Source organism: Jaculus jaculus, chromosome 17 (genome assembly GCF_020740685.1).
Source record: "Jaculus jaculus isolate mJacJac1 chromosome 17, mJacJac1.mat.Y.cur, whole genome shotgun sequence".
Classification (NCBI taxonomy): domain Eukaryota; kingdom Metazoa; phylum Chordata; class Mammalia; order Rodentia; family Dipodidae; genus Jaculus; species Jaculus jaculus.
The window spans coordinates 17320265-17347146 of record NC_059118.1 but is presented as its reverse complement, the minus strand read 5'-3'; the positions used below and the strand labels follow the sequence as shown (position 1 = coordinate 17347146).

The 26882-nt window shown below is 44.1% G+C and overlaps 1 protein-coding gene across 2 annotated transcripts in view; it reads right to left on the bottom strand.

The window, feature by feature from the left end:
- The window catches only part of Arih2 (ariadne RBR E3 ubiquitin protein ligase 2), a 64422-nt gene extending 46227 nt beyond the window's left edge, over positions 1–18195 (bottom strand). The window contains exons 1-3 of one of the 2 annotated variants that reach the window (XM_045136748.1): positions 18107–18195; positions 9885–9946; positions 6710–7083 (exon numbers count right to left, since the gene is read on the bottom strand). In XM_045136748.1, the coding sequence (XP_044992683.1) occupies positions 6710–6985 (276 nt within the window). In that variant the 5' untranslated portion in view covers positions 6986–7083; positions 9885–9946; positions 18107–18195. Of the gene's footprint in view, positions 1–6709; positions 7084–9884; positions 9947–18106 lie in introns of those variants that run through there. The other variant, XM_045136749.1, reaches the window with a different exon arrangement.
- Between the last annotated feature and the right edge of the window lie 8687 nt (positions 18196–26882).

Below are 26882 nucleotides of genomic sequence, written 5' to 3'. Positions count from 1 at the left end.
TTGCAGGAATCAAACTGTGGATAGACCATACCCATGCCAATGCTGCCAATCCAGATCAGGAGTGGAGAACCAAACTACACCTGGACCAGCCCCTGAAGCTGAACTTATCCAGGTGACCTCAAGATGACCCTCAGGAATCCAGTCCAGTTGTGGATGGCCCTGCTGCTCCTGAACTTGAACTGGTTGAATGACCCTTACTCAGCCCCACAAGCTAGTCTGGGAGGTGTTCCTGTACCATGGACTAACATAATACTGATCAACAAGGTACCTGCCCCCTCCAGGGCCCCTGTCTCATCTCTTTCAGGTGGTGTTTCATAGGAGGCTCTGACAACCTGATAATCCTCCTCACCACTGCCCAAAAATGTTACAATGTGGAGCCCTGCCCAAATTACCAGTGTGGACCTACAGGAGATCACTGGAGCTATGTGGCCTATGAGCACATACCAAGAAGCACTGATGACTGTGAAGAAACATACTGGTTATGCCTCAAATATTGGTCCTGAGTAGACTTTGCCACCCAGTGGGCAAGGGGTCTCAGTGACTTGTAGGAATGCCTGTCCTGAGATAGAACAGATCATGTGAGTTGGGAACTAACAAGAATAGGGATCTCAAAAAACTTTGGGATGGGTTGGTGTATTAAAAACCATTGGCAGGCCAGGTGTGGTGGTGCACACCTTTAATCCCAACACTCAGGAGGCAGAAGTAGGAGGAATGTTGTGAGTATGAGACCACCCTGAGACTACATAGTGAGTTCCAGGTCAGCCTGGACTAGAGTGAGACCCTACCTCAAAAACAAAAAACAAACAAACAAAAAAAAACCCACCAGCACGAGGAAAGCAGACCCAGAGATCAGGATAGATTGCTGGATCTGTTTGAGATCTAGCCAGATGTCCTACACTGGAGTAGGAATTACCAACTTAACCATGTCCAAGACAATCAAGCCACCAAAAATGGCACCTGTGTGGCAGGGCCCTTAGTACAGACTTTGGGGGAAGCAAACTATATAAGAAAAGGACAACTGCACCAGGTTGGCTCCCAAGACTTGGGCCCATGACGTACCTAATTTTGTCTGTCAGGATGCTACCTATACCTGCTACCTGGGGGGTGACTGCACCCTAGCCTTCTTTATTTTACATATTTTTGTTTTTATTTATTTATTTGAAAGTGACAGAAACAGGCAGGTAGACAGACAGAATGGGCACACTAGGGCCTCCGGCAGTTGGCTTACATGGGTCCTATAGAATCGAACCTGAATCCTTTGGTTTTGCAGGCAAGCGCCTTAACGGCTTAAGCCATCTCTCTAGCCCTGACCCCTAGTCTTCTTGACTCCTGACTTAGATATACTTCCAAAGCTGAGGTCTCCCAATACCTGTCTAGCCACTCCAGACAGAAGAGGAGCCCAGTCCTACACCCCATCCTCCTGAGTACGGCCTTAATGGGGACAGGTGCTAGTAGGGCAACTGCCAAGGGCAGGTACAGCACAGTCAACTATCTAATCAGATCAAGAATCTCAGCTTAGTCTAGCAAAGCATAGTTACTCTGCAAAACCAGAAAGACTCCTTGGACTCAGTTGTGTTATACAACCACAGGACACTAGACTTGATGATGGCAAAAAAGAAAAGGGGGGGGTGGTTATCTGTGTTTTCTTGGGAAAACAATGTTGTTTTAATACAAATCAAGTCAGGGGTAGTAAGAGAAAATGTCAGACTACTTTTGGGAAGTATTAAGATGAAGGAGAGGGCTGGAATGGACTGGCAAAATACTTGGAGCCCTTAGGACCCTAGACTAGCACCCCTAGCTGGGCCCTTGGTTTTGCTCCTTTCAGGTCTACTGTTTAGGTCCTGCCTGATTAACATCCTGACACTGTTGATTAGGAACCAAATCAGATCAGCTTGAGCTACAGTGAGGCCCTGCTTCATAAAAACACAAACACTGGGCTGTAGAGATGGCTTAGTTGTTAAGGCTAGGTTAAGGCTTAGTGGTTAAGGCATGTGCCTGAGAAGTCTAAGGATCCAGGTTAAATTCTCCAGGTCCCACAAAAGCCAAATGCACAAGGTGGTGCATGCATCTGGAGTTACTTTACAGCGGCTATAGGCCCTGGCGTGCTCAGTGCCCATTCTCTCTCTAATAAAGTGAAAAAAAAAAAAAAAAAAAAAAGAGAGAGAGGCACTCAGAGAATGGTGGTGCATGCCTTTAGTCCCAGCACTTGGGAGGTAGAGGTAGAAGGGTTTCTTTGAGTTTCAGTAAATTCCAGGTCAGCCTGGTATGAGCAAGACCCTGCCTTGATAAACCCCCAAAACAAACAACAAACAAACAGGAAAAAAAATCCAGGGCTGGAGAGATAAGGCTAGGTTAAGGCTGTGCCTGCAAAGCCAAAGGATCCCAGTTTGATTCTCTAACACACACATAAGACAGATGTTTATGGTGGCTAAAGGCCTTGGCATGCCCATTTTCTCTCTCTCTCTGCCTTTCTCTGTATCAAATAAATAAATAAAATATATTTTTAGGGCTGGAGAGATGGCTTAGCGGTTAAGCGCTTGCCTGTGAAGCCTAAGGACCCTGGTTCGAGGCTCGATTCCCCAGGACCCACATTAGCCAGATGCAGAAAGGGGTGCACGCGTCTGGAGTTCGTTTGCAGTGGCTGGAGGCCCTGGCGCATCCATTCTCTCTCTCTTTCTCTCTGCCTCTTTCTCTCTCTATCACTCTCAAATAAGAATAAACAAAAAAAAATTTAAAAAAATATATATATTTTTAAAAAATACAAACAACTGGGAGTGGTATCTTAAAATGATTTGCTATTCACATTTTGTTTAAGGGTAAACAAGGTGGTAGAACGGAATGTTCTAGAAAATGCTTCCCCAGTTCTACTGGTTAACATATAAAATTATAAAAGCATAAAAATAAGTACGATGTTGTGGCACATGCCTTTAATCCCAGCACTTGGGAGACAGAGACAGAGACAGGAAGGATTGCCATGAGTTCAAGGCCATACTGAGACTATATGGTGAATTCCAGGTCAGCCTGGGCTAGAACCAGACCATACCTCAAAAACAAAAACAAAAAACCACATAGCAAGGCATTAATCCCATCACTCGGGAGGCTGATTAGGGAGAATTGCTGTGAGTTCAAGGCTGGTCTGAGACTAATGAAATTCAGAGCAACCTGGGTTACAGCAAGACCTTACCTCAAAAAAACAAACTAAATAAATAAATATAATAAATCCATAATTGGCTTGACAACTGAGTAATTTCATTATGCTACTCAAGTACTGAAGTTTCAAGTTTATTCCTTTCTTCCAATAGTAAGGACATTTCAGACTACATTCATTCATTGACTACCTACATCTTATTCCCTTTTACCAAGAATGCAGTATTCTTACTTTCATGCTTGCTGTCCTACAGGGCCTCCCTCAACCCTAGTAGATCCCTATAGCTACCCAGATCTAGATATATAACTAGATCTGGTCCAAAGTGTCCTATTTCTTTTCCCTCCTATAGCAACTAGATGAGGCCCTGAATATTGACTTCTCCTGACCACACTCATAATGTTGAGGAGCCCAGCAGCAAAGTCTATCAACGATCACTTGCCATCTCTTGCCTGGGCCCTCTCTTGAGCTCTGCAAAGGATGAGTATCTTTCCTGTGCAGCTTGTCAGCCAGCCATGGACATAGTGAGTTCCAGATAGATTGGGCTAGAGACCCTGCCTGGGATAGGGAGATGGCGCAGTGCATTTGCAGAAGCTTATAGGACGGCTAGCCTGATAAACACAGTGATGAACAGAGACCCTACCTCAAACTAGGTGGAAGGTGAGAACCAATACCTGAGTTTGTCTCTGATCCTCAAACACTGTGGCATTCATGTGCCTGCTCTCACACACAGACTTAAATATTTCAGCATCAGAATTACTCAAACTGATGGACACAACCCCTTATTCTTTATCAAGTTATCAAGTAGGGTCTCACTATAGCTCATCTAGAATTCACTATGAAGTCTCAGGCTGGCCTTGAACTCACAGCAATCTGCCTACCTCTCCCTCCCAAGTACTGGGATTAAAGGTATATACCACTCAGTAAAGTCCGTGTTCCCTCCCTCCCTCCCTCCCTCTCTCTCTCTGTTCTTCGAAATAGGGTCTCACTTTAGTTCAGGCTGACTTGGAATTCACTATGTATTCTCAGGGTGGTCCCGAACTCATAGTGATCTTCCTACCTCTGCTTCCCAAGTGCTGAGATTAAAGTTGTGCACCACAATGCTCAGCCAGAGTTCCTTTATTATAACCAAGTAAAAATCCTTGCTTCTAGGTCAGAGATGGCTCAGTGATTAAGCCATTTGCCTGCAAAGCCCAACAACCCAGGTTCGATTCACAAAGTGGTGCAAGCATCTGGAGTTCATTAGCAGTGGTTAGAGGCCCCCAAGTGCACCTGTTCTCTCTGTCTGTCTCTCTCTCTTTGCTTGCAAATAAATAGTAAAAATAAAAAAAAAAATTTAAAAAAAAGGAAAAACAGGTGCTGGACTAGAGAGATGGCTAAGCAGTTAAGGCACTTGCCTGCAAAGCCTAACAACCAGTACCCACATAAAGCCAGATGCACAAAATGGAGTCCTTTGTACCCATTCTGTCTCTCCTCTTTTTTAAAAAAAGAAAATAAGCACACAAAAAAACAAGGACTGGAGAGAGTGCTTAGTGGTTAAGACATTTGCCTGCAAAACCACAGGACCCAGGTTTGATTCCCCAGGACCCACATAAGCCAGATGCACAAGGTGGCGCAGGCATCTGGAGTTTAGTTACATCAGCTGAATGTCCTCATGTGCCCATTCTCTGTCTCTCTCTGAAATAAATTTTAAAATTAAAAAAAAAATCTGGGCTGGAGAGATGGCTTAGTGGTTAAGCACTTGCCTGTGAAGCCTAAGGACCCTGGTTCGAGGCTCAATTCCCCAGTACCCACGTAAGCCAGATGCACAAAGTGGTGCACGCATCTGGAGTACCTTTGTAGGGTCTGGAATCCCTGATGCGGCCATTCTCTCTATCTGCCTCTTTCTCTTTCTGTCTGTTCCTCTCAAATACATATATAAAAATAAGCAACAACAAAAAAATTTTTAAATCCATCAATCTGGAGAGTGGAACATGGTGGCACACACCTTTCTCCCACCACCTAGGAGGCAGAGGCCAGGCAGATTGCCATGGCCTCCACACACACACACAAGTGCACAAGTGCTCCCACATACCTAAGACATGCCCCAATACAACAGAAGGTAGAAGTGATGTTTGGGCCCCTCATCTGTCTCAGCTATTACAGCAAAGTCAGCACTGAGAATGAAAACTCAGAACTCCCAGGCATATGTAGGAGCATGCCAACAACCCTGGTCAAATGAAAATTGCCTAGTAAATACCCACAGACCTGATAATTCTGCTCAACATTTTGTATGCTGTTTTGTTTTGTTTTTTAATAGGGTCTTGCTCCAGACCCCTTTTCAAATTTTACATATCCAGATCTTAAATCCTCACAGTATTGTTAAAGCAAAAGAAACAGGGCTGGAGAGATTGCTTAGCGTTAAAGGTGCTTATCTGCAAAGCCTGTTAGCCTGAATTTGATTACCCAGTACCCATGTAAAGCCAGATGCACAAAGTGGTATATGCATCTGGAGTTCATATACAATGGCAAAGAGGCTCTGGTGCACCCATACTCACTGACTCATAATTTCTCTCTCTCTGAAGTAAATCAATGAATTATTTAAAAAGAAAGAGTCGGGCATGGTGGTGCACACCTTTAATCCCAGCACTTGGGAGGAAGGGGGAGGTGGTTTGAGACCACCCTGTGACTAAACAGTGAATTCCAGGTTGGCCTGAGCTAGATTGAGACCCTACCTTGAAAAAAACAAAAAATTAAAACAAAACAACAACATAAGACTGACCTCAAACTACTGATCCTCCCACTTCCACCTACCTACAACATACATGTAAAGTGTATGAAGGTCAGTGAAAATGGACAATAAATGTCCCACTTTTATTTTATGGTGTCAGAAAAAAAATAAGCTGGTAAAATGTCAAAATAACTATAAAAAAGTAACTTGTGAGGACAATAACTGGCTTAATGTACAAGACTTCTACAGGTATGCTAGTTTAAGTGTTAAGAAAATAAGATGTTGGGCTGGAGATGGTTCAGCAATTAAAGAAAGTAAGATTTCTGCTGAATAACAAACTATATTCACTCTGTAAAATTTCTGTGCTAAAACCTCACCCAAAGTTAATGAATTACAAGCTATGAGAACTCACTTTACTCTTAAAGAGATATTGCTGAAACCTCTTTGGACATTAGAGAGCAGTCATCAGGATATGAATGAGTTCATTAGCCCAGACACTGAATTTTAGGGCTTTACATATTTTAGAGACATTTACCAAACAGAGTTTAGTTCATAAGATGGTGATTTAGGTGAGGATCTATCTCATGAAGATTCATAAAACTCACTTTCTGAAACATGTGGAAAACTGCAATTCTGTTGTTCACTTCTGATCTTTCTTGAACCTATTGTATAACCCTCCTTTACAACTTCATAATCCTGGAGTCTAAGGTGCTTAGCTAGACACATTTATACTTACAAACAAGGAAATGTGACAAAATATCCAATGATGCATCACAAATTTAGGTCTGGTTTCAAGTTATAACACCAATCAGTATAGAAAGAAACATTACTTAAAACAGTTCACCCTTACTCACCTTTAGTACAGAGGCTAAGCTGGTCATGTGCTCATTGAGGGCACCCTCGGATTCCTTATAGGTCAAACAAGTGAACTGATACTCTTCAGGATCAAAGGCATCAGCCCCCTGCTGCTCCACATCACTGGATACTCCCACATAGTAGTCCTCTATATCCCCAGGGTCCTCTTCTTCTTCTTCTTCTTCCTCCTCTTCCTCCTCCTCTTCCTCCTCACAATTTGGATCATAGTCCTCTTCATTGCTGTCAGATCCCTGGCTATTCATGTCCACAGACATCTTAACATCCAGCCAAACTTCAGATCAGGAAAGCGTTGCTTCTTCCCCCTCCCCCCAAATCTTTATCACTTTCTTGTATGCATTAGTGTTTCTGTCTTCTAAAGGAGGGGGAAAAAAAAGTGTTACTTTTTCCCTATGAGACAGTGTAACATAAACAATTAAAGAATCAAAATGGCACAGCCCTGACACTGTTCCCACTGTGGCCTATTTCAACTCTGGTGGTAGAGGAAGCACCTCATTACCAATCCCCTGGCCTATGCTTGTCAAAGGGAAGCCTCTTCCTTAGAAGACAAATAATACTGACAGCAAATTCATGTGAAGGACCTGAAATGAAAGAACACAGTATCTTCCCCATGTCAAGGAGTCAAATTACAATGATCTGTCCCTTTTGCCAGATTCCTGCAGGGAAAGGGTATCTTCACAGCCAGTTGTGCAGGAGGTTAAGTTAAATCATAGCCACCAACGATAATGTGCCCCAGTAGTGCATCGCAGTAGACCACATCATATGACTAAGGATACAGTTCTTTCCCACAATGATATTTACAGAAATAAAACTATATTGTTTCACGTACAACCCTCTCGGATGTCTGTAAGATACATGCATACTTAAAATAGAAAAAACTACTTGGAAGATGGCTCAGTGATTGTCCAAAGCCTGCCAACACAGGTTTAATTCTCACTTAACCACATAAAGCTAGATGCACAAAATGGCACACGCATTTGTAGTTTGTTTCCAGTGGGAAGAGGCCCTGATGTGCCCATTCCCATGCTATCTTGCTTTCTCTGCTTGCAAAGAAACAAAAAACATGTAAAAGAGTAGAAAAAAGGAAAAAAAAAATAAGAAAGAAAGAGGGGCTGGAGGAATGGCTTAGCAGTTAAGGTGTTTGCCTACAAAGCCAAAGGACCCAGGTTCGATTCCCCAGGACCCACATTAGCCAGGTGCATAAGGGGGTGCATGTGTCTGGAGTTCAATTGCAGTGGCTGGAGGCCCTGGCAAGCCTATTCTCTCACTCACTCTCCCTCTTTTTCTGTCAAACAAACAAGTAAACAAAAACAAGGGTCTGGAGAGATGGCTTAGCTTAAGGTGCATGCCTGCGCAGCCAAAGGACTCAAGTTCGATTCTCCTGGTCCCACAATAGCCAGATGCAAGGGGGTGCACATGTCTGGAGTTCGTTTGTAGTGGCAGGAGGCCCTGGCATGCCCATTCTCACTCTCTGTCTCTAATAAATAAATAAAAATAAATCTTAAAAAAAAAAAAAAAAGCTGGAAGCTGGGCATGGTAGTGCATGCTTTTAATCCCAGCACTCGGAAAGCAGAGGTAGGAGGATTGCTTTGAGTTCAAGGCCACCCTGAGATGACAGAGTTAATTCCAGGTCAGCCTGGACCAGAGTGAGACCCGACCTCGAAAAACAAAAAAAAAAAAAAAAAAAAAATTAAAATTAAAAATAAAAAATAGCTGGGTGTGGTGGTGCATATCTTTAATCCCAGCACTAGGGTGGCAGAGGTAGCCGAGGCCACCCTGAGAAAACACAGTGAATTCCAGGTCAGCCTGGGCTAGAACAAAACCTTACTTTGAAAAACAAAAATAAATAAATAAATAAATAAATAATGAAATATTTTTATTTACTTATTTGTGAGAGAAAGGGGCAGAGAGAGAGAGAGAATGGACATGTCAGGACCTCTAACCAGTGCAAACGAAGTCCAGATGCATGTGCCCTTGTGCATCTGGCTTACATGGGTCCTGGAGAATCAAATGGGGATCCTTTGGCTTTGCAAGCAAACACCTTAACCACTAAGCCATCTCTCCAAACCTAAAAATAATATGTTTTAAAAAAGGAAAGAAGGAAGGCAAGAAAGAAGGAAGCAGGGAGGGAGGGTGGGACAGCAGGCCAGGTATGGTGGCACACGCCTTTAATCACAGCACTCAGGAGGTAGAGGTAGGAGGATTACCATGAGTTCAAGGCCACTCTGAGGTGACAGAGTGAATTCCAGGTCAGCCTGGGCTAGAATAAGACCCTACTTCAGGGAGGGAAGAAGGTATAGCCACCAAGTCAGGCTCCATTTTATTTATCTGCACACAGAGAATAGGCATAATAGAGCCTGTAGCTACTACTGCAAATGAACTCCAGATGCATGTGCCACTTTGTGCATGCATCTGACTTTATGTGGGCATTGGGAAACTGAACCATAGTCATTAGGCCTTGCAGGCAAGTGTCATAACTGCAGATCCATCTCTCCAGCCCACCACCTTACTTTTTGAAGCAGTATCTACCACTGAAGCAGGAGCTTACCAATTCTGTTAGATTACCCAGCAAGCCCCAAGTATCCTCCTGTCTTTACCTCTATTAAGGGGATCACAGGCACCAGTCTCAAACTTGCAACTACTTCCAACTAACCTATCTTCCCAGCCCCCAAAGCCTTATTTTATTTATTTATTTGTTTATTTATTTATTTGAGAGCATGTGCATGAGAGAAAGAGAATGAGCACACCCAGGCCTCTAACAACTACAATCAAACTCCAGGTGCCTGTGCCACCTTGTGCACATGCACGACCCTGTGCTCATGTGTTACCTTTTGCATCTGGCTTACATGCGATCTGGGGAGCTGAGCCTGCATTCTTAGGCTTCGCAGGCCTTAACCTCTAAGCTATCTTTCCAGCCCAAACTTAACTTTTAACAACAGAATCATCTAATCACAATTGAACTTAATTGTAGCATTTTTCTTCTTTGGGAGAAATATTTTTTCTTTTCCTTTTTTTAACTCCAGAGGCATGATCCACTTTATGCACCTGGCTTTACATGGGTACTGGGGAATTGAACCTGGGTCTTGGGCTTTGTAAGCAATCCACTAATCCATCTCTCCAGCCCAAGAAAAAGCTATTTTTTAAAATTAAAAATACCTGTAATTTTTGAAGATATTTCAAGCAGATGTCATCCAAATGGGCTGTCATATGATTTCCATCTAAAATGAAAAGAGAGATTTGATTTTTTAAAACTGGTACCCTGCTTTTGCAAATTTATTTTATATACACACATATGAATTATTATACATGCATATAAATATTACATACACGTATATAAAATAATATATGTGTGTATATATACAAATATATGTGTATGTATATAAATAAACTATATTTTGTTGTTGTGTGTTTCTTTCCTTTTTTTTTTTTTTTTGGTTTTTCGAGGTAGGGTCTCACTCTGGTCCAGGTTGACCTGGAATTAACTGGGATGTGTGTGTGTTTCTTAAGAATGTATGTTTTCCATTCTCCATCATATTACCTCCCCATCTCAATCATTGAACTTACATATATACAATGGAATTTCAAAGGGGAAAGTGAGGGGGAGGGAATTACCATGGGATTTTTTTTATAATCATAGAAAATGTTAATTTATGTTTTATTTCCTTAAGAAAGGATACTCTGGATAGGCATGGTGGCGCACACCTTTAATCCCAGCACTGGGGAGGCAGAGGTACAAGGATCACCAGGAGTTCAAGGCCACCCTGAGGCTACATAGTGAATTCCAGGTCAGCCTGAGCAAGAATGAGACCCTACCTCAAAAAACCAAAAAGGATACTATGTAAGACAGAAGCCATTTATCCCCTTACTGTAAACCATCAGCATCCTCTGTCACAACTTTTAAAGAAGTCAATGATTCTCATCAACCTGTTGTAAATAAAATTCTCTGATAGGCATGGTGGCGCACGCCTTTAATCCCAGCACTGGGGAGGCAGAGGTACAAGGATCACCAGGAGTTTAAGGCCATCCAGAGACTACAGAGTGAATTCCAGGATCAGCCTGGGCTAGAGAAAGACCCTACCTCAAATAACCAAAAGAAGAAAAAAAAAAAAAAGCTGAGCATGGTGGTGCACACCTTTAATCCTAGCCATCAAGAGGCAGAGGTAGGAGGATTGGCGTGAGTTTGAGGCCACCCTGAGATTCCATAGTAAATTTTAGGTCAGAATGTGCTAGAGTGAGACCCTATCTCAAAAAAAAAAAAAAAAAAAAAAGGCAAAGGCTTGACAGATGGCTTATTGGTTAAGATGCTTCCCTGCAAAGCCTAAAAACTCATGTTCAAAACTCCAGGTCCCATGTAGCCAGACAAACAGTGCCACAAGAAGTCAATGTCACACATACCCACAAGGTGGGGTACATGACACAAGCGGGTGAACAAGTCTGAAGTTTGTTCACAGCAGCTGAAAGCCCTGGCACAGCCATTTTCCCTCTCTCAAAATAATAAATAAGAGCCAGGTATGGTTACATAGGCCTTTAATACCAGATGGGAAGACAGAGATAGGAAGATCATTGTGAATTGGAGACCACCCTGAGACTACATAGAGAATCCCAGGTCAGCCTGGACTAGAGCAAAACTCTACTTTGAAAAAACAAAAATAAATCAATATTTTTAAACATCAAATAAAAATGTATGAAAGTTTCTGGGCGTTGTGGCGCACGCCTTTAATCCCAGCACTCGGGAAGCAGAGGTAGGAGGATTGCCATGATATCGAGGCCACCCTGAGACCCACAGTGAATTCCAGATCAGCCTGGGATAGAGTGAGACCCTAACTTGAAAAAAACAAAACAAAAAAAAAGTACTGAAGTTATTCATTAACAATTAATAATTCATTAATAATTTGACCTGAGACAGCAGTGATGTTCAGCTGGGCATGGAGGTGCATGCCTTTAATCCCAGCCCTTGGGAATCAGAGGTAGAATTGTCATGAGTTCGAGGCCACCTTAAGACTAGAGTGAATTCCAGGTCAGCCTGGGCTACCTCAAAAAAAAACAAAAACATATAATGTTATTTATTTATTTGAGTGGGGAGAAGAGGCAAGAACAAAAGAAATAATGGGCATGCAGGGCCTCCAGACACTGCCAAGATCTCCCAACACATGTGCCCCCTTGTGTATTTGGCTTGTGTGTGTCGTGGGGAATTGAACTGGGGTTCTTAGGTCTCGCAAGCAAATGCGTTAACTGTTAAGCCACCTCTCCAGCCTCTCAAATAAATTTTTATTTAAAGTTCATGTAGCTGGGCACTCAGGAGGCTAAAGTAGAGGGGTGCCATGAGTTCGCAGCCACCCTGAGATTAATAGTCAATTCCAGGTCAGCCTGGGATAGAGAGAGACCCTACCTTGGAAAACAAAACAAACAAACAAAATTCATGTAAAGGCTGGGGAGATCCTGCTTTGAAAAAGCAAAACTCAGGGATGGAGGGATGGCTTAGTAGTTAAAGTGTTTGCCTGTAAAACCAAAGGACCCAGGTTTGACTTCCTAGGACCCACGTAACCCAGATGCACAAGGGTGTGCACACATCTGGAGTTCATTTGCTGTGACTGGAGGCCATGGCAGGCCCATTCTCATTCTCTCTCTCTCCCTGCCTATTTTTGTTATCTCAAATAAATAAAAATAACATATTTTTAAAATTTATTTGAGGGCTGGAGGGACGGCTTAGTGGTTAAGGTGTTTGCCTGCAAAGCCAAAGGACCCAGATTTGATTACCCAGGACCCACATAAGCCAGATGCACAAGGGGGCACATGCCTTTAATCCCAGCACTTGGGAAGCAGAGGTAGGAAGAGCACCATGAATTTGAGGCCACCTTGAGATTACATAGTGAATTCCAGGTCAGCCTGAGCTACAGTGAATATCCTACCTTGGAAATCCCCCCCCCCAAAAAAAATTCATGTAAGGGCTGGGGCTTAGAAGTTAAGGCATTTGCCTGCAAAGCCAAAGGACCCAAGTTCAAATCCTCAGGACCCACGTAAACCAGATGCACAAGGGGTCACATGCGTCTGGTGTTCGTTTGCAGTGACTGGAAGCCCTGGCACGCCCATTCTCTCGCTCTCTATCTGTATCTATTCCTGAATCTCTCTCCCAAATAAAAAAATATATATTTTTTTAATATTTTTGTCCATTATTTACTTATTTATTTGAGAGTGACAGACACAGAGCGAAAGACAGATAGAGGGAGAGAGAGAGAATGGGCGCGCCAGGGCTTCCGGCCACTGCAAGCGAACTCCAGACGCATGCGCCCCCTTGTGCATCTGGCTAACGTGGGACCTGGGGAATCGAGCCTCGAACCAGGGTCCTTAGGCTTCACAGGCAAGCGCTTAACCGCTAAGCCATCTCTCCAGCCCTAAAAATATATTTTTTAATTTATTTGACAGCTGAGCATGGTGGCACACACCTTTAATCCCAGCATTCCATGTGCAGAGGTAGGAGGATCCCGGTGAGTATGACATCAACACCAAGACTACACTGTGAATTCCAGGTCAGCCTGAGCTAGAGGGAAACCCTACCTTGAAAAAAAAAAATGATAGAATGTGTGTGACAATATTGGCAGATGAGGGCCTCCAGCCACTGTAAAAGAACTCCAGACACATGGACCACCTTGTACATCTGGCTAACATGGGTCCTGGGGAATCAAACCAGGTCCTTTGACTTTGCAAGCAAAAGCCTTAAGAGCTAAGCCATCTCCCCCACCCTGCATGAATTGTTAAATAAAGTTCAAGTGCCTGGACTGGAGGGATGGCTTAGTGGTTAAAACACTAGTGTGCAAAGCTAAAGGACCCACCATTGAAGAAGAGGTGGCAGAAAGAATGTAAGAACAAAAGAAGGGTAAGACTCCTTACAGTGCACTCTTCCAAACACAAAACGGCCTGTACTTCCATGACCTCGCAGTGCCTGACACAACCTACACAAGACCGTAACAGGAGGAAAAGATCATGACATCAAAATAAAATAAAAGACAGACTAGCTAGGCGTGGTAGTGCATGCCTTTAATCCCAGCACTTGGGAGGAAAAGGTAAAAGGATCACCATGAGTTTGAGGCCATCCTGAGACTACCTAATGAATTCCAAGTCAGCCTGGACTAGAGTGAGATCCTACCTAAAAAAAAAAAAAAAAAAAAAAAAAAAAGAGAGCGAGAGAGAGAGAGAGGAGAGAGAGAGAGAGAGAGAGAAACTGATTGAGGGGGGAGGAGATATGATAGAGAGGGGAGTAGCAAAGTGGAAAGTGGGGTAGATTACCATGGTTTTTTGTCTATAATTATGGAATTTGTCAATAAGAAATTAATTTTAAAAAAAGCTGGGCTGGAGAGATGGCTTAGCGGTTAAGCGCTTGCCTGTGAAGCCTATGGACCCCGGTTCGAGGCTCGGTTCCCCAGGTCCCACGTTAGCCAGATGCACAAGGGGGTGCACGCATCTGGAGTTCGTTTGCAGAGGCCCTGGCGCACCCATTCTCTCTCCCTCTATCTGTCTTTCTCTCTGTGTCTGTCGCTCTCAAATAAATAAATAAATAAATAAAATTTAAAAAAAAAAAAGCTAAAGGACTCAGGTTCCACTCCCCAGGACCCACATAAGCAAGAAGCACAAGGCAGTGCATGTGTCAGGGGTTCACTTGCAGAAGCTAAAAGCCTTCATGGGCTCCTTCTCTATCTGACCCCCATCTTTCTCATATATAAAAAATAAATTAGTGTGCCCAATAGGATGCCTACTAAGCAGTATTAATATGTTAAGATCCACTTCCCACCTCTTTCAGACAAGGTTTCACATAGTCCCGATTGGCTTCAAACTTGCTTCCCCCCACCCCCCAAGGTAAGGTCTCACTCTAGCCCAGGCTGACCTGGAATTCACTATGGAGTCTCAGGGTGGCCTCAAACTCATGGCAATCCTCCTACCTCTGCCTCTGGAGTGCTGGGATTAAAGATGTGCCACCACGCCTGGCTAAGCTTCCTTTTTGTTTGTTTTTGATTTTTTCAAGGTAAGGTCTCACTGTAGTCCAAGGTGACCTGGAAATTACTATGTAGTCTCAGGGTAGCCTAAAGCTCACAACAGTCCTATCTCTGCCTCCCAAATGCTGGGATTAAAGGCATGTGCCACCACACCCAGCTCCAAACTTGCTTCTTAACCAAACCCTGACCTTGAACTTCTGATTCTTCTCTTTCTGCCTCCCAGGAGCTGTGATTACAGGTATTAACCCCTACACCCAGTCACCAATCTCTGACACATGCCAGAGCCATTTGGCTTTCCTAGAGACACAGATCCCTGTAACCAAGGCTAATATGACTTGCTTTTTATGGCTATAGCATTACCCCTTAGGATTTCTTACTTTCTTTTTTTTTTTTTTTTTTGATTTTCAAGGTAGGGTCTCACTCTAGCCCAGGCTGACCTGGAATTCACTATGTAGTCTCAGGGTGGCCTAGAACTCACAGAGATCCTCATACCTCTTCCTTCCCTGTGCTGGGATTAAAGGCGTGCGCCACCATGCCCGGCCCCCTTAGGATTTCTTACACAACCAGAGCTTATAACTTCCAAAGAAAATTTCAATATATATATAAAAAAAGAGAAATTTTCAATATAGACAAGCAAATATAAACTAAATAATAATCAAAGTCCAAAATGCTCCCCTCAGACACAAAATGGCCTGGATATCCATGACCTCACAGTGCCTGACACTACCTACACAAGTCCACCATAACAGGAGGAAAAGATCATGATATCAAAATAAAAGAGACTGATTGAGAGGGGTAAGGGTTATGATGGAGAATGGAGTTTCAAGTGGAAACTGGGGAGGGAGAGGGATATTGTTTATAATCATGGAAGTTGTTTAAAAAATTGAAAAGAATCGCTTCTTGGTCTTTTGGCTACGATCAAGTATAAAAAAATTGAAAAGAAAAAAATCAAAGTCCAATTACTGTGGAAGATTTACAAAATAAAGGAGTAATATTTTACTTTAAAAACAGATTTGAAGGCGGGCATGCTAGGGCACACCTTCAATCCCAGAACTCAGGAGGAAGAGGTAAGAGTGAGCCCCTATGTCGGAAAAAAACAGAAACATTTTTTAAATTTACTTATGTGCAAGCAGAGAGTGAGAATGAGAGGAAGACAGGCTGTAACAGAACCTCCTGCCATTGTAAATGAACTCCAGACACATGAGCCACTCTGTTCATGGGGGAAGGAGTACTGGGGAATCAAATGTGGGCCTCGTAAGCTTTTCAAGTGCCTTTAATGGCTGAGCCATCTCTCCAGTCAGACTTTTTAAAAAAAATTTAGGTACAGATGTGGTGGCTCATGCCTTTAATCCCAGCACTCAAGAGGCAGAGGTAGGAGGATGGCCATGCGTTCAAGGCCACCCTGAGAGTACATTGTGAATTCCAGAACAGCCTGGGCTTGAGCAAGACCCTACCTCGAAAAACAAAAAAATAAAATAAACAAACAAAACTAATAATGTTGGAGCTGGGCATGGTGGCCCACGCCTTTAATCCCAGCACTCGGGAAGCAGAGGTAGTAGGATTGCCATGAGTTCAAGGCCACCCTGAAATGAGTTAATTCCAGGTCAGCCTGGACCAAAGTGAGACCCTACCTCGGAAAAAAAAAACAAAAAAAAACTAATAATGTTGGGCTGAAGAGATGGCTTAGCGGTTAAGGGCTTGCCTGTGAAGCCTAAGGACTCCAGTTTGAGGCTGGATTCCCCAGGACCCATGTTAGCCAGATGCACAAGGGGGCCCACACGTCTGGAGTTTGTTTGCAGTGGCTGGAGACCCTGGCCCGCCCAGTCTCCCTCTCTCTCTGTCACTCTCAAATAAATAAATTCAAAAATTTTTAAAAATTTAAAACTAATAATGCTGATTTTGTTCAAAGGAGCCAGTAATGGCAATATTTTGATTTTGAGGTATTAAATATTCCATCATATCAGACAGAAATAAGAGTAATTGAACTTTTTTCCAAGAGCCAAAGTCACTTTTAAAAAACCTGCCACCCACCCTCCCTGTGAGCTTGGCTTACATGGTCAGATATAGGAGTCAATTTTAAGATTACAACTTAATATTGACAAGAACAGATATGTGATGGGTGTAAAAGATGTTTACTCCAGTTATGATATTGGCCCTGAATGATCATTTAACTATGCTTTCAGAGAAAACTACCTGACAGCAACTCAAGTTTTTAAACCTTTCCCTGGGCTGAGCGTGGTGGCACATTAATCCCGGCACACGGGAGGCAGAGGTAGGAGGAATGCTGTGAGTTCGAGGCCAGACTGAAAATACATAGTGAATTCCAGGCCAGCCTATGCTAGATAGAGTCCTTACCTTGAAAACAAACAAACAAAAAATTTTCAATTAAAAAAAAAAAATTTCCCTGTATCCATACGAATACAGTTGATAGCTCCTGGCCACAGACAGTTATTTTAAACTTCATTTAACCTACAAGGGTAAGCAAAATTTAAAGTTTTAGTTTCTCACTTGCCGGGCGTGCTGGTGGCTCAAACCTTTACTCCCAGCACTGGGGAGGCAGAGAGGTTCGAGGCCAGTCTGAAGACTACATACACAGTCCGGTTCCTGGACTAGAGAGCGAGATCCTACCTCGAGAAAACATACATGTATACAGATATACATATATATATGTATGTGTATATATATATGTACATATATACATATATGTGTATATATGTATGTATAAAGTTTTAGTTTCTCGGTAGCACTGAGTCCCATGTCAAACACTGCCACGTGTGGCTAGTGGCTACCACACACGCAGCAGCAAAAGGCACCGAACGTGTGTGCACCGCGGCAGGAAAAAGTTCTTACGGGACCAAGTCAACCATCGGAAGAAGTCAAGGGCGGCCCAAGTCACGCGAGCAACACGACGGCCTCGGGGGGGTGGGGACGGGGGGGACGGCCCGGCGGAGGTCCGGGGTCCCCCGCCACCACCCCGAATCCCTCGGAAGGAGCTTCCCGGATCTTTCAGGAACCCGCGCGAGGACGCGAAACCCACGCGCTTGGGAGGACAATTTCCCCCCGGGGAGATCGTTAATCCCGGGAGTCGGAGGTGGGGGTGGCGGGGATGAGGAAAACCCCGGGGGAACGCCTCCGAAGGGAAGGTTCCCCCCCCCACCACCCAGCGTACCGACGGGCCCGCGCTGGCCTCCGCCACAAACTGCTTTGGGGCGCGCCGGGAACCGGAGAGGACGACGGGCGCCGAGGCCTGTGTGAGGCCGGCGAAGGCGGAGCCCCGGGCCGCGCCGGGCGAACGTGCGGGGCGCCCTCCTTTCCCCCCCCCTTCCACCCTCCCGCTTCTAACCAAGTCAGTCGGGGTAAACAAGGCCTCGACCGCCGCCGCGCACTTACCGGGAGCCGCGGCTCCGCGGCCGCACGGCCCGGCGCGGCGCACACCAGCTCGGGCCGGGCCCCCGACAGTCGGCGTCGCGGGGCCGGCGGTGGCGGAGGAGGCGGAGGAAGAGGAGGAGACGACGACGGCGGGGTGCGGAGGGGCTGGAGGGGGAGGGAAGGCGGGAGGGAGGGAGGGAAACGCCGGTCCGGGGCCCCCGAGCTGCTTTATCCGGCGGAGAGGGCTCCCAGCTCCGGAAGTGCTCGGCGCCGTGGCGTCACTTCCGGTCAGGGTCGGCCGGCGGTCGGGCGAGCGGGTCTCGCCGGCGGGCGTCTTCCCCTTCTCCCGTCGCGGCCCCGCTGCTTGTTGCTTCTTGTTGTTGATGTAGACATATTTTCCCAGTATTTGCGTCTTCAACCGAGATTTTAATTTGTTTTTGTTGTTTGTTGGTTTGTTTGCTTGCTTGTTTTTCGACGTAGGGTTTCGTTCTAGCCCAGGCTGGCCTGGAATTCACTAGGTAGTCTCAGGCTGGCCTCGAACTCACGGCGATTCTCTTGGTTCTGCCTCTCGAGTGCTGGGACTTAAACACGTCAGGCTGATAACTATTTTTTATTTATTTATTTATGAGAGAGAGAGAGAGAGACCAAAAAAAAAAACAAAAAAAAACCCGGGGGTAGTGCCAGGGCCTCCAGCCATTTGGCTTACACATAAGTTCTGCAGAGCCGAACCTGAGGCCTTAGGCTCTCCAGGCAAGCGCTTTAACTGCTAAGCCATCTCTCCAGCCCTGAGATTTTTTTTTTTTTTTTTTTTTTTTTTTGCTTGCTTGCTTGCTTTTTTCTTTTTTTTCTTCGAGGTATGGTCTCACTGTAGCCCAGACTGACTGGGAATTCACTGTGTAGTCTCAGGATGGCCTTGAACTCATGGCGATCCTCTTACCTCTGCCTCCTGAGTGCTACCAATAAAAGCCTGTGCCAGCATGCCTGGTTTAGACTCAGGAGTTTTATTCAACCTTGTAACTTGGCTAGAGGTGTAAGAGGTGTTATGGGGTGGGGGTGTGGATCTGAAATTCCAGTTTAAAGGTATGCAGGATGCTTGAGCTCTGCCAAGGATTTTCTAGAATGTGTTTGATTTGTGCTGGTGGTGGTTGCTTTCCTCTCACCTCCTGGATCTGGTAGAGGGAGTCAGTTTCATTCACCATTATGGAACTTTCCCCGAATCTGTAAGGTTCAAGAAATCCCTTCTTCCTCCCATAAACTGTGCCTGGTCTGGAGGTTCATCCCAGCAATGTGAAGCTGACTACAACAACCCATATCAAAGCCTAAGGAACGAGTTCAATTCCCCAGTACACTAAGGCACATGCATCTGAAAGTCATTTGCAGTGGCTAGAAGCCCTGATGCACCATTCTCTCTATCTGCTTCTCTCTATCTCTTTCAAATAAATAAATAGCTGGGTGTGGTGGCGCATTCCTCTAATCCCAGCACTAGGGAGGCAGAGGTAGGAGGGTTACCATGAGTTTAAGGTTACACTGAGACTCCATAGTGAATTCCAGGTCAGCCTGGACTAGAGTGAGACCCTACCTCAAAACAACAACAACAAAAAAAAAAAAAAAATTCAAAGAAATAAATAAAGTTGTAGGTGGTGGCATGTACCTTTAATCCCAGCACTCGAGAGGCAGAGGTAGGTGGGTTGCTATGAGTTGAAGGCTAGCCTGGGACTACAGAGTGAGTTCCAGGTTAGCCTGAGCTAGAGTGAGATACTACCTCAAAAACTAATAGAGCCAGGCATGGTGGTGCAAGCCTTTAATCCCAGCACTCAGGAGGCACAGGTAGGAGGATTGCTGTGAGTTCAAGGCCACCCTGAGACTACATAGTGAATTTCAGGTCAGCCTGCGCTAGAATGAGACCCTACCTCAATGCACCAAAAAAAAAAAAAGAAACAAAGAAAGAAAAAGAAAAAAAAGCTAATAATAAATACATGAATAATTTTAGAAAGTCCCATTATGTCACTTATATAAAATGGCACAGTAATAGTATATAATTTACACACAACTTCCCATATACTTTATCTATTTATTTATTTGGTTTTTTGAGGTAGGGTTTCACTCTAGTCCAGGCTGACCTGGAATTCACTCCGTAGTCTCAGGATGGCCTTGAACTCATGGCAATCTTCCTACCTCTGCCTCCCCTCCCGAGTGCTGGGATAAAAGGTTATTTATTTTTTTAATATTTTTATTTATTGCTGAGAGAGAGTGTGTTGTCTGTGGCAGGGCACACCAGAGCCTCTTGCCACTGTAAAGGGACTGCAGATGTATTCATTTTGTGTTTTTGGCTTTATGTGGGTACTGGGGAATTAAACTGCAGGTCCATAGCTTTGCAAGCAAGTACTTTTTTTTTTTTTTTTTTTTTTAGGGTGGCTTTGAACTCACAGAGATCTTCCTGCCTTTAACTGCTGAGCTGGAATTCATTATGTAGTCTCAGGTTGGCTTCAAACTCATGGAGAGCTTCCTACCTTTAACTGCTGAGTCATCTTCCCAGCCCATGAACAGCATGTATATATATGAATGAAAGGGAAGCAGTGAGAGAGACTATGAGCACCAGAGGGCCTCTTGCCACTACAAATGAACTCCAGGTACGTGGCTGCTTTGTGCATCTGGGTTCATGTTGGCACTGGGGAATTGAACCATTGCCTGAAGGTTTTGAAAGCAAGTAGCTCCCACCAGTGAGTCATCTCTCCAGCCCTATTTTGTTTCCTGTTTTCTTTCTTTTTTAAAAAAATTTTTTTTATTTTATTGAGCTAGGGTTTCACTCTAGCCCAGGCTCACCTGGAGTCTCAGGATGGCCTCAAATCATGGCGATTCTCCTACTTCGGCCTTCCAAGTACTGGGGTTAAAGGCATGTGCCAAGAGCCTTGCGTGGTGGCGCATACCTTTGATCCCAGCACTTGGGAGGCAGAGGTAGGAGGGTCACCGAGAGTTCCAGACCACTCTTAGACTACATAGTGAATTCCAGGTCAACCTGAGCCAGAGTGAGACCCTACCTGGAAAAACCAAAAAAAAAAAAAAAAGGCATGTGCCACCATGGCCAGCTTTTATGTTTATTTATTTATTATTTATTTGAGAGAGAGAGAGAAAGAGCAAGGCCAATAGATTGAAAAAGAGAATAGGTGTACCAGGGCCTCTAGCCATTGCAAACAAACTCTAGATGCATGTGCTACCTTGTGCATTTGGTTTACATGGGTCCTGGGAATTCAAACCTGGGTCTTTGGCTTTGCAGGCAACTGCTTTAACCACAAAGCCATCTCTCCAGCCCTTGTTTTACTTTTATTTATTTACTTACAAACTCTAGATGCATGTGCCACCTTGTGCATTTGGTTTACATGGGTCCTGGGAATTCAAACCTGGGTCTTTGGCTTTGCAGGCAACTGCTTTAACCACAAAGCCATCTCTCCAGCCCTTGTTTTACTTTTATTTATTTACTTATTTTTGGTTTTTCGAGGTAGAGTCTCACTAGCTCACGCTGACCTGGAATTCACTGTAATTTCAGGGTGGCCTCGAACTCACAGTGATCCTCCTACTTCTGCCTTCTGAGTGATGGGATTAAAAGCATGCGCCATCACACCTGGCTCATTTTTTATTTTATTTTATTTTGTTTCTTTGAGGTAGGGTTTTAATCTACCTCATGCTGACCTGGAATTCACTATGTAGTCTCAGGGTGGCCTTGAACTCTGGGTTATCCTACTACCTCTGCTGCCTGAGTGCTGGGATTAAAGGCATGTGCCATCTCACCTGGCTTTTTTTTTTGTTTTAATGTGAAATGTTAGTGACCTATAAAGGCTTCGCCTTGTACATCTAGCTTTAGGGTACTGTGGAATCCAACCTGGATCCTTAGAATTTGCAGACAAGCACCTTGACCGCTGAGCCATCTCTCCAGCCCCTGGCACTCATACTTAACAGTTTCCCTTTTTTTTTTCCTCTTCTTCTTTTGGTGTTTCAAGGTAGGGACTTCCTCCAGCTCAGGCTGACCTGGAACTCACTATGTAGTCTCAGGATGGCCTCAAACTCACAGCAATCTTCCTACCTCTGCCTCCCAAGTGCTGGGATTGAAGGCATTCACCACCAGGCTTGGTTTAGGTCCCAAATTAAAGTCACAAATTTACTCCTAAATTTGCCACTCCCCTCCCATCATGTTTCTTAGCCCTTTTTAGTACAGCTAAAATTCATGACTCTTCCCTTTTAAAGGTTCACATTTGGTCTATAAGCAGTTCCAACAGATGTCCTGACATTAGCACTTATGACAACCTGCTGTTTTAGTCCGACACGCCCATGTGTCAATGTATGTGAGCAATAATCCTTGAGTCTATCTGTTTTCACTCTTGTTCTAGTACATTTGCTTTTTACATTTTCTAGAAAAAAATTGAAATACTTTTATTTGCAAGCAGAGAAAATGGAAAAGAGAGAGAGAGAGAGTGGGAACAGCCACCATGCCCAGCTCAAGAACAATTTTTTTTCTAGAGGCTGGAGAGATATGCAATGGTTAAGGTACTTGCCTACAAAGCCTAGCAACTTGGGTTCCATTCCCCAGTACCCACATAAAGCAAGATGAAAAAGGTGGCACATGTGTCTGGAGTTTGTTTGCAGTGACCAGAGGCCCTAGCATACTTATATATCTGCCTCCCTTCTCTCTCTCTTTCAAATAAGTAAATTAAAATATTTTAAAAATAGGGCTGGAGGGATGACTTAGCGGTTAAGGTGTTCGCCTGCAAAGCCAAAGGACCCAGGTTCAATTCCCCGGGACCCATATTAGCCAAATGCACAAGGGGGCACATGCATCTGAGTTCATTTGTAGTAGTTGGAGACCTTGAAGCACCCATTCTCTCTCTCTCCCTCCCTCCCTCTTTCTCTGTCAAATAAATAAATAAAATTTAAAAATTATATTTTAAAAATAAATGGGCTGGAAAGATGGCACTGTGGTAAAGGTACTTGCTTGTGAAGCCTAAGGATCCAGGTTCAATTCCCTAGTACCCATGTAAGCCAGATGTAAATGGTGGTGTACTCATCTGGAGTTTGCAGTGGCTGGAGGCTCTGGTACACTGATTCCTTCCCTCACTCTCTCAAACAATTTTTCTTTTTTTTTTTTTTTTTTTTGGTTTTTCACGGTAGGGTTTCATTCTTGCTCAGGCTGACCTGGAATTCACTATGTAGTCTCAGGGTGGCCTTGAACTCAGGGCGATTGATCCTTCTACCTCTTTCTGCCTCCCAAATGCTGGGATTAAAGGCATAAGCCACCACGCCCAGGTTATTTTTCTAAACATTTTCAAGATAATATCATATATATTTTTTTAAAGTCTTAAACTGTGGTTAGCATGTTTCTTCACTTTTTAATCTGTTAGGAAGAAACCAAGCATAGTAGTGCATGCATGTAGTCCTAGCTCTTTGGGAAGTAAGCAACTGAACACAGGTCACACAGAAGCTGAGCAAAATAGTGAGTGGGTGAGTCTGTCTGCATCTCTTTCTCTCTCTCCCTGTCTGTCTGTCTGTCTATCTATGTATCTATCTATCTCTTTCTGCAGTGGGAATAGATCCTAGGGCCTTGTGGAAGCTAGACAAGTGCTTGAACACTCAGCCACTCCCCCACTCCTAGACTGGAGGTCTGTCATTTTTAAAAGGGGGAGCTAAAGAGATGGCACAGTGTTTAAGGTGCTTGCCTGCAAAGCCAAAGGACCCAGGTTCAATATCCCAGGACCCATGTAAGCCAGAGCAACAAAGGTGGCACATGTGTCTGGAGTTCGTTTGCAGTGGCTGGAGACCCCGGATTGCCCATTCTCTATCTGCCTCTCTCTCTCCTTTGTCTCGCTCATAAAATAAATAAATAATAATAAATAAATAATAGATGGGGCTGGAGAGATGACTCAGCAGGTAAGGTGTTTGCCTGTAGAACCTACTGACCTAAATTTGGTTCCCCAGTACCACGTAAAGCCAGATGCACAAAGTGGTGCATGCATCTGGAGTTCCTTTGAAGTGTCTAGAGGCCATGGTACACCCATTCTCTCTGTCTCTCTCTTTTTGGTTGTTGTTGTTATTGTTTTTTGAGGTAGGGGCTCACCCAAGCTCAGGCCGACCTGAGCTATAGTCTCAGGGTGGCCTTGAACTCACTGTGTTCCTCCTACCTCTGCCTCCCAAGTGCTGGGATTAAAGGTGTGCACTACCACACCTGGCTTCTCTCTCTCTTTTCCATGTCTCTCTGCTTACAAATACATAAATAAAAAAATAACAAATAAAAGAAATCAAGGGAGAAGCTGGTGTGGTTGCACGGCACTTGGGAGGCAGAGGTAGGAAGATCACAGTGAGTTTGAGGCCACCCTGACACTACATAGTAAATTTCAGTTCAGCCTGGACTACAGTGAGACCCTACCTAGAAAAAAAAAAAAAAATTGATGGGTATACATTTATACAATAGAGTTCTATTCTGCGGTAAAAAAAAAAAAAAATGAAATTATGGAATTTGCAAGGAAATAGATGGACCTGGAAAGGATTATACCTAGTGAGGTAACCCAGGCCCAGAAAGCCAAGTGCTGCATGTTCTCTCTCATATGTAGATCCTAGCTACAAATGTTTGGACTTGTGTCCTGTTTTGTTGTTATTTTTTGGTTTGTTTTTGTTTTTCAGGGTAGGGTCTCTTGTAGCTCAGGCTGACCTGGAATTCACCATGTATGTAGTCTCAGGGTGATCATCCTACCTCTGACCCCTGTGTGCTGGGATTAAAGGTGTGCATCACCATTCCTGGCAACAATGTTTGGACTTGTATGTGAGTTGGTATACAACTTGGTGGCCAGGTATGGAGGGATGGCTTAGTGGTTAAAGCATTTGCCTGCAAAGCTAAAGGACCCAGTTTCAATTGCCCAGTTCTCATGTTGGCCAAATGCACAAGGTGGTGCATGTGTCTGGAGTTCATTTGCCATGGATGGAGGCCCTGGCATGCTTATTCTCTCTCTCTCTTTCTCCCTCTTTCTCTCTGCCAAATAAAAAGAAAAATTTAGTAGCAGGCTGGAGAGATGGCTTAGTGGTTAAGGTGCTTGCCTGTGAAGCCTAAGGACCCAGGTTCAATTCTCCAGGTCCCACGTAAACCAGATGCACATGGTGGTACATGCATCTGGAGATTATCTGCATTGGTTGCGGGCCCTGGCACACTCATATTCTTTCTCTCTCTAATTAATAAATAAAAATAAATCTTACAAAACATCTCAGTAGCAGAAGCCAGAAAGGGATTAGAAGGGAGGGAGGAGAGGAGAGGACTTAAGGGGATGGCATTGTATATATGTAAGTAGAAGAACAGATTACTGGGTGGAAAGGCAAAAATAAGGCAAGGTCTGGGGAAGAAACTGAGTGACGGAAGGGTGGAGGGAGGGTTAATCAAAATCTAAAAGGGTATGAATTAGTCATGTGGAAACCTAATGCTCTGGACAATGGCACACCCAGAAGCCATACTTTTGCTAGAAAATTTTTGGTGCCAGGGATGGGATATCTTCCAGTGAGTTATTGGCCAGAGAGGTCCCTAATACCCCCAAAACATTACAGCCCATTGCCAAGGCTCTTGGTTTCCCATCAGGAATAGATGGTAATACCATATTGCTGAACACTCCACATGCTTGGGTTGGAAAGTCACTGAGAAATCTTGATGGAACTGAGTTGAAAACCTCTTCCATATAGACCAGCTGACAGAAAGCTGGAAAAAGCTACACTGCATGCAGCTCCATGGGAGAGAGAAGCCATCAGTGGAGATTGAACAACAATGAACACTGTAAGCATTAAGTTTGGCCAGCCAGGCCAAATGAGCAAATGGGTGCAATAGTGGTATGTCTGTTATGGGGGAAACCAACCATTCTCTAACTGGACTGGAGGCCCACTCTATGGGAGAGAATACATACATAGTACTGAAAACCTATGACGGGGAAGTCATGAGCCCTAAGGGTGTAACCTCTGGTGGTGTCTGGCTAAATGCATATATTCTTTTCACCAAACTGCCTGGTAGGTAAACACTTGTTTTAATGATCATACCCATATATTAATGCTACTCTCTTTTGGTTAGAGAAGCTTCTCTTTTCAGATAGTGGTGACCACTGGGATGACTCAACAGGCACTACAGTGCTAAGAAGAAGTGACAGAGGAGGGTTCAGCATTGAGACATCTCTATCACACCCTCCAAGGTTCAAGATCTATTGCAGAAGAGGTGGTAGAAAGAATGTAAGAGTCAAAGAAAGGGTAGGACTCCTACAATGCAGTCTACCAGACACAAAATGGCTTGCATATCCATGACTCCCAGTGCTTGGTACTACCTATTAAAGACCTTCATAGTAGGAGGAAAGGATGATGACATCAAAATAAAAGAGACTAGCCAGGTGTGGTGACACACGCCTTTAATCCTAGTACTTGGGAGGCAGAGGTAGGAGGATTACCATGAGTTCAAGGCCAACCTGAGACTACATAGTGCATTCCAGGTCAGCCTGGGCTAGAGTGAGACTACCTCAAAAAACCAAAAAAAAAAAAAAAAGAGAGAGACTAATTGATAGGGAGAGGAGATATGTAGAGATATGTTGGAGAGTAGATTTGTGAAGGAGGATAGGGGAGGGAATTATCATGGTTTATTGTCTATGGAAGCTGTCAATAAAAAATAGTTTTAACCCATATATTAATGCTACTCTCACTTTGGCTAGAGAAAAACCAAAATAAATGTGTGTGTGTGTGCATTCATTCGCATGTGCATGTCAGGATCTCTGGACACTGCAAACTAATGCCTGTC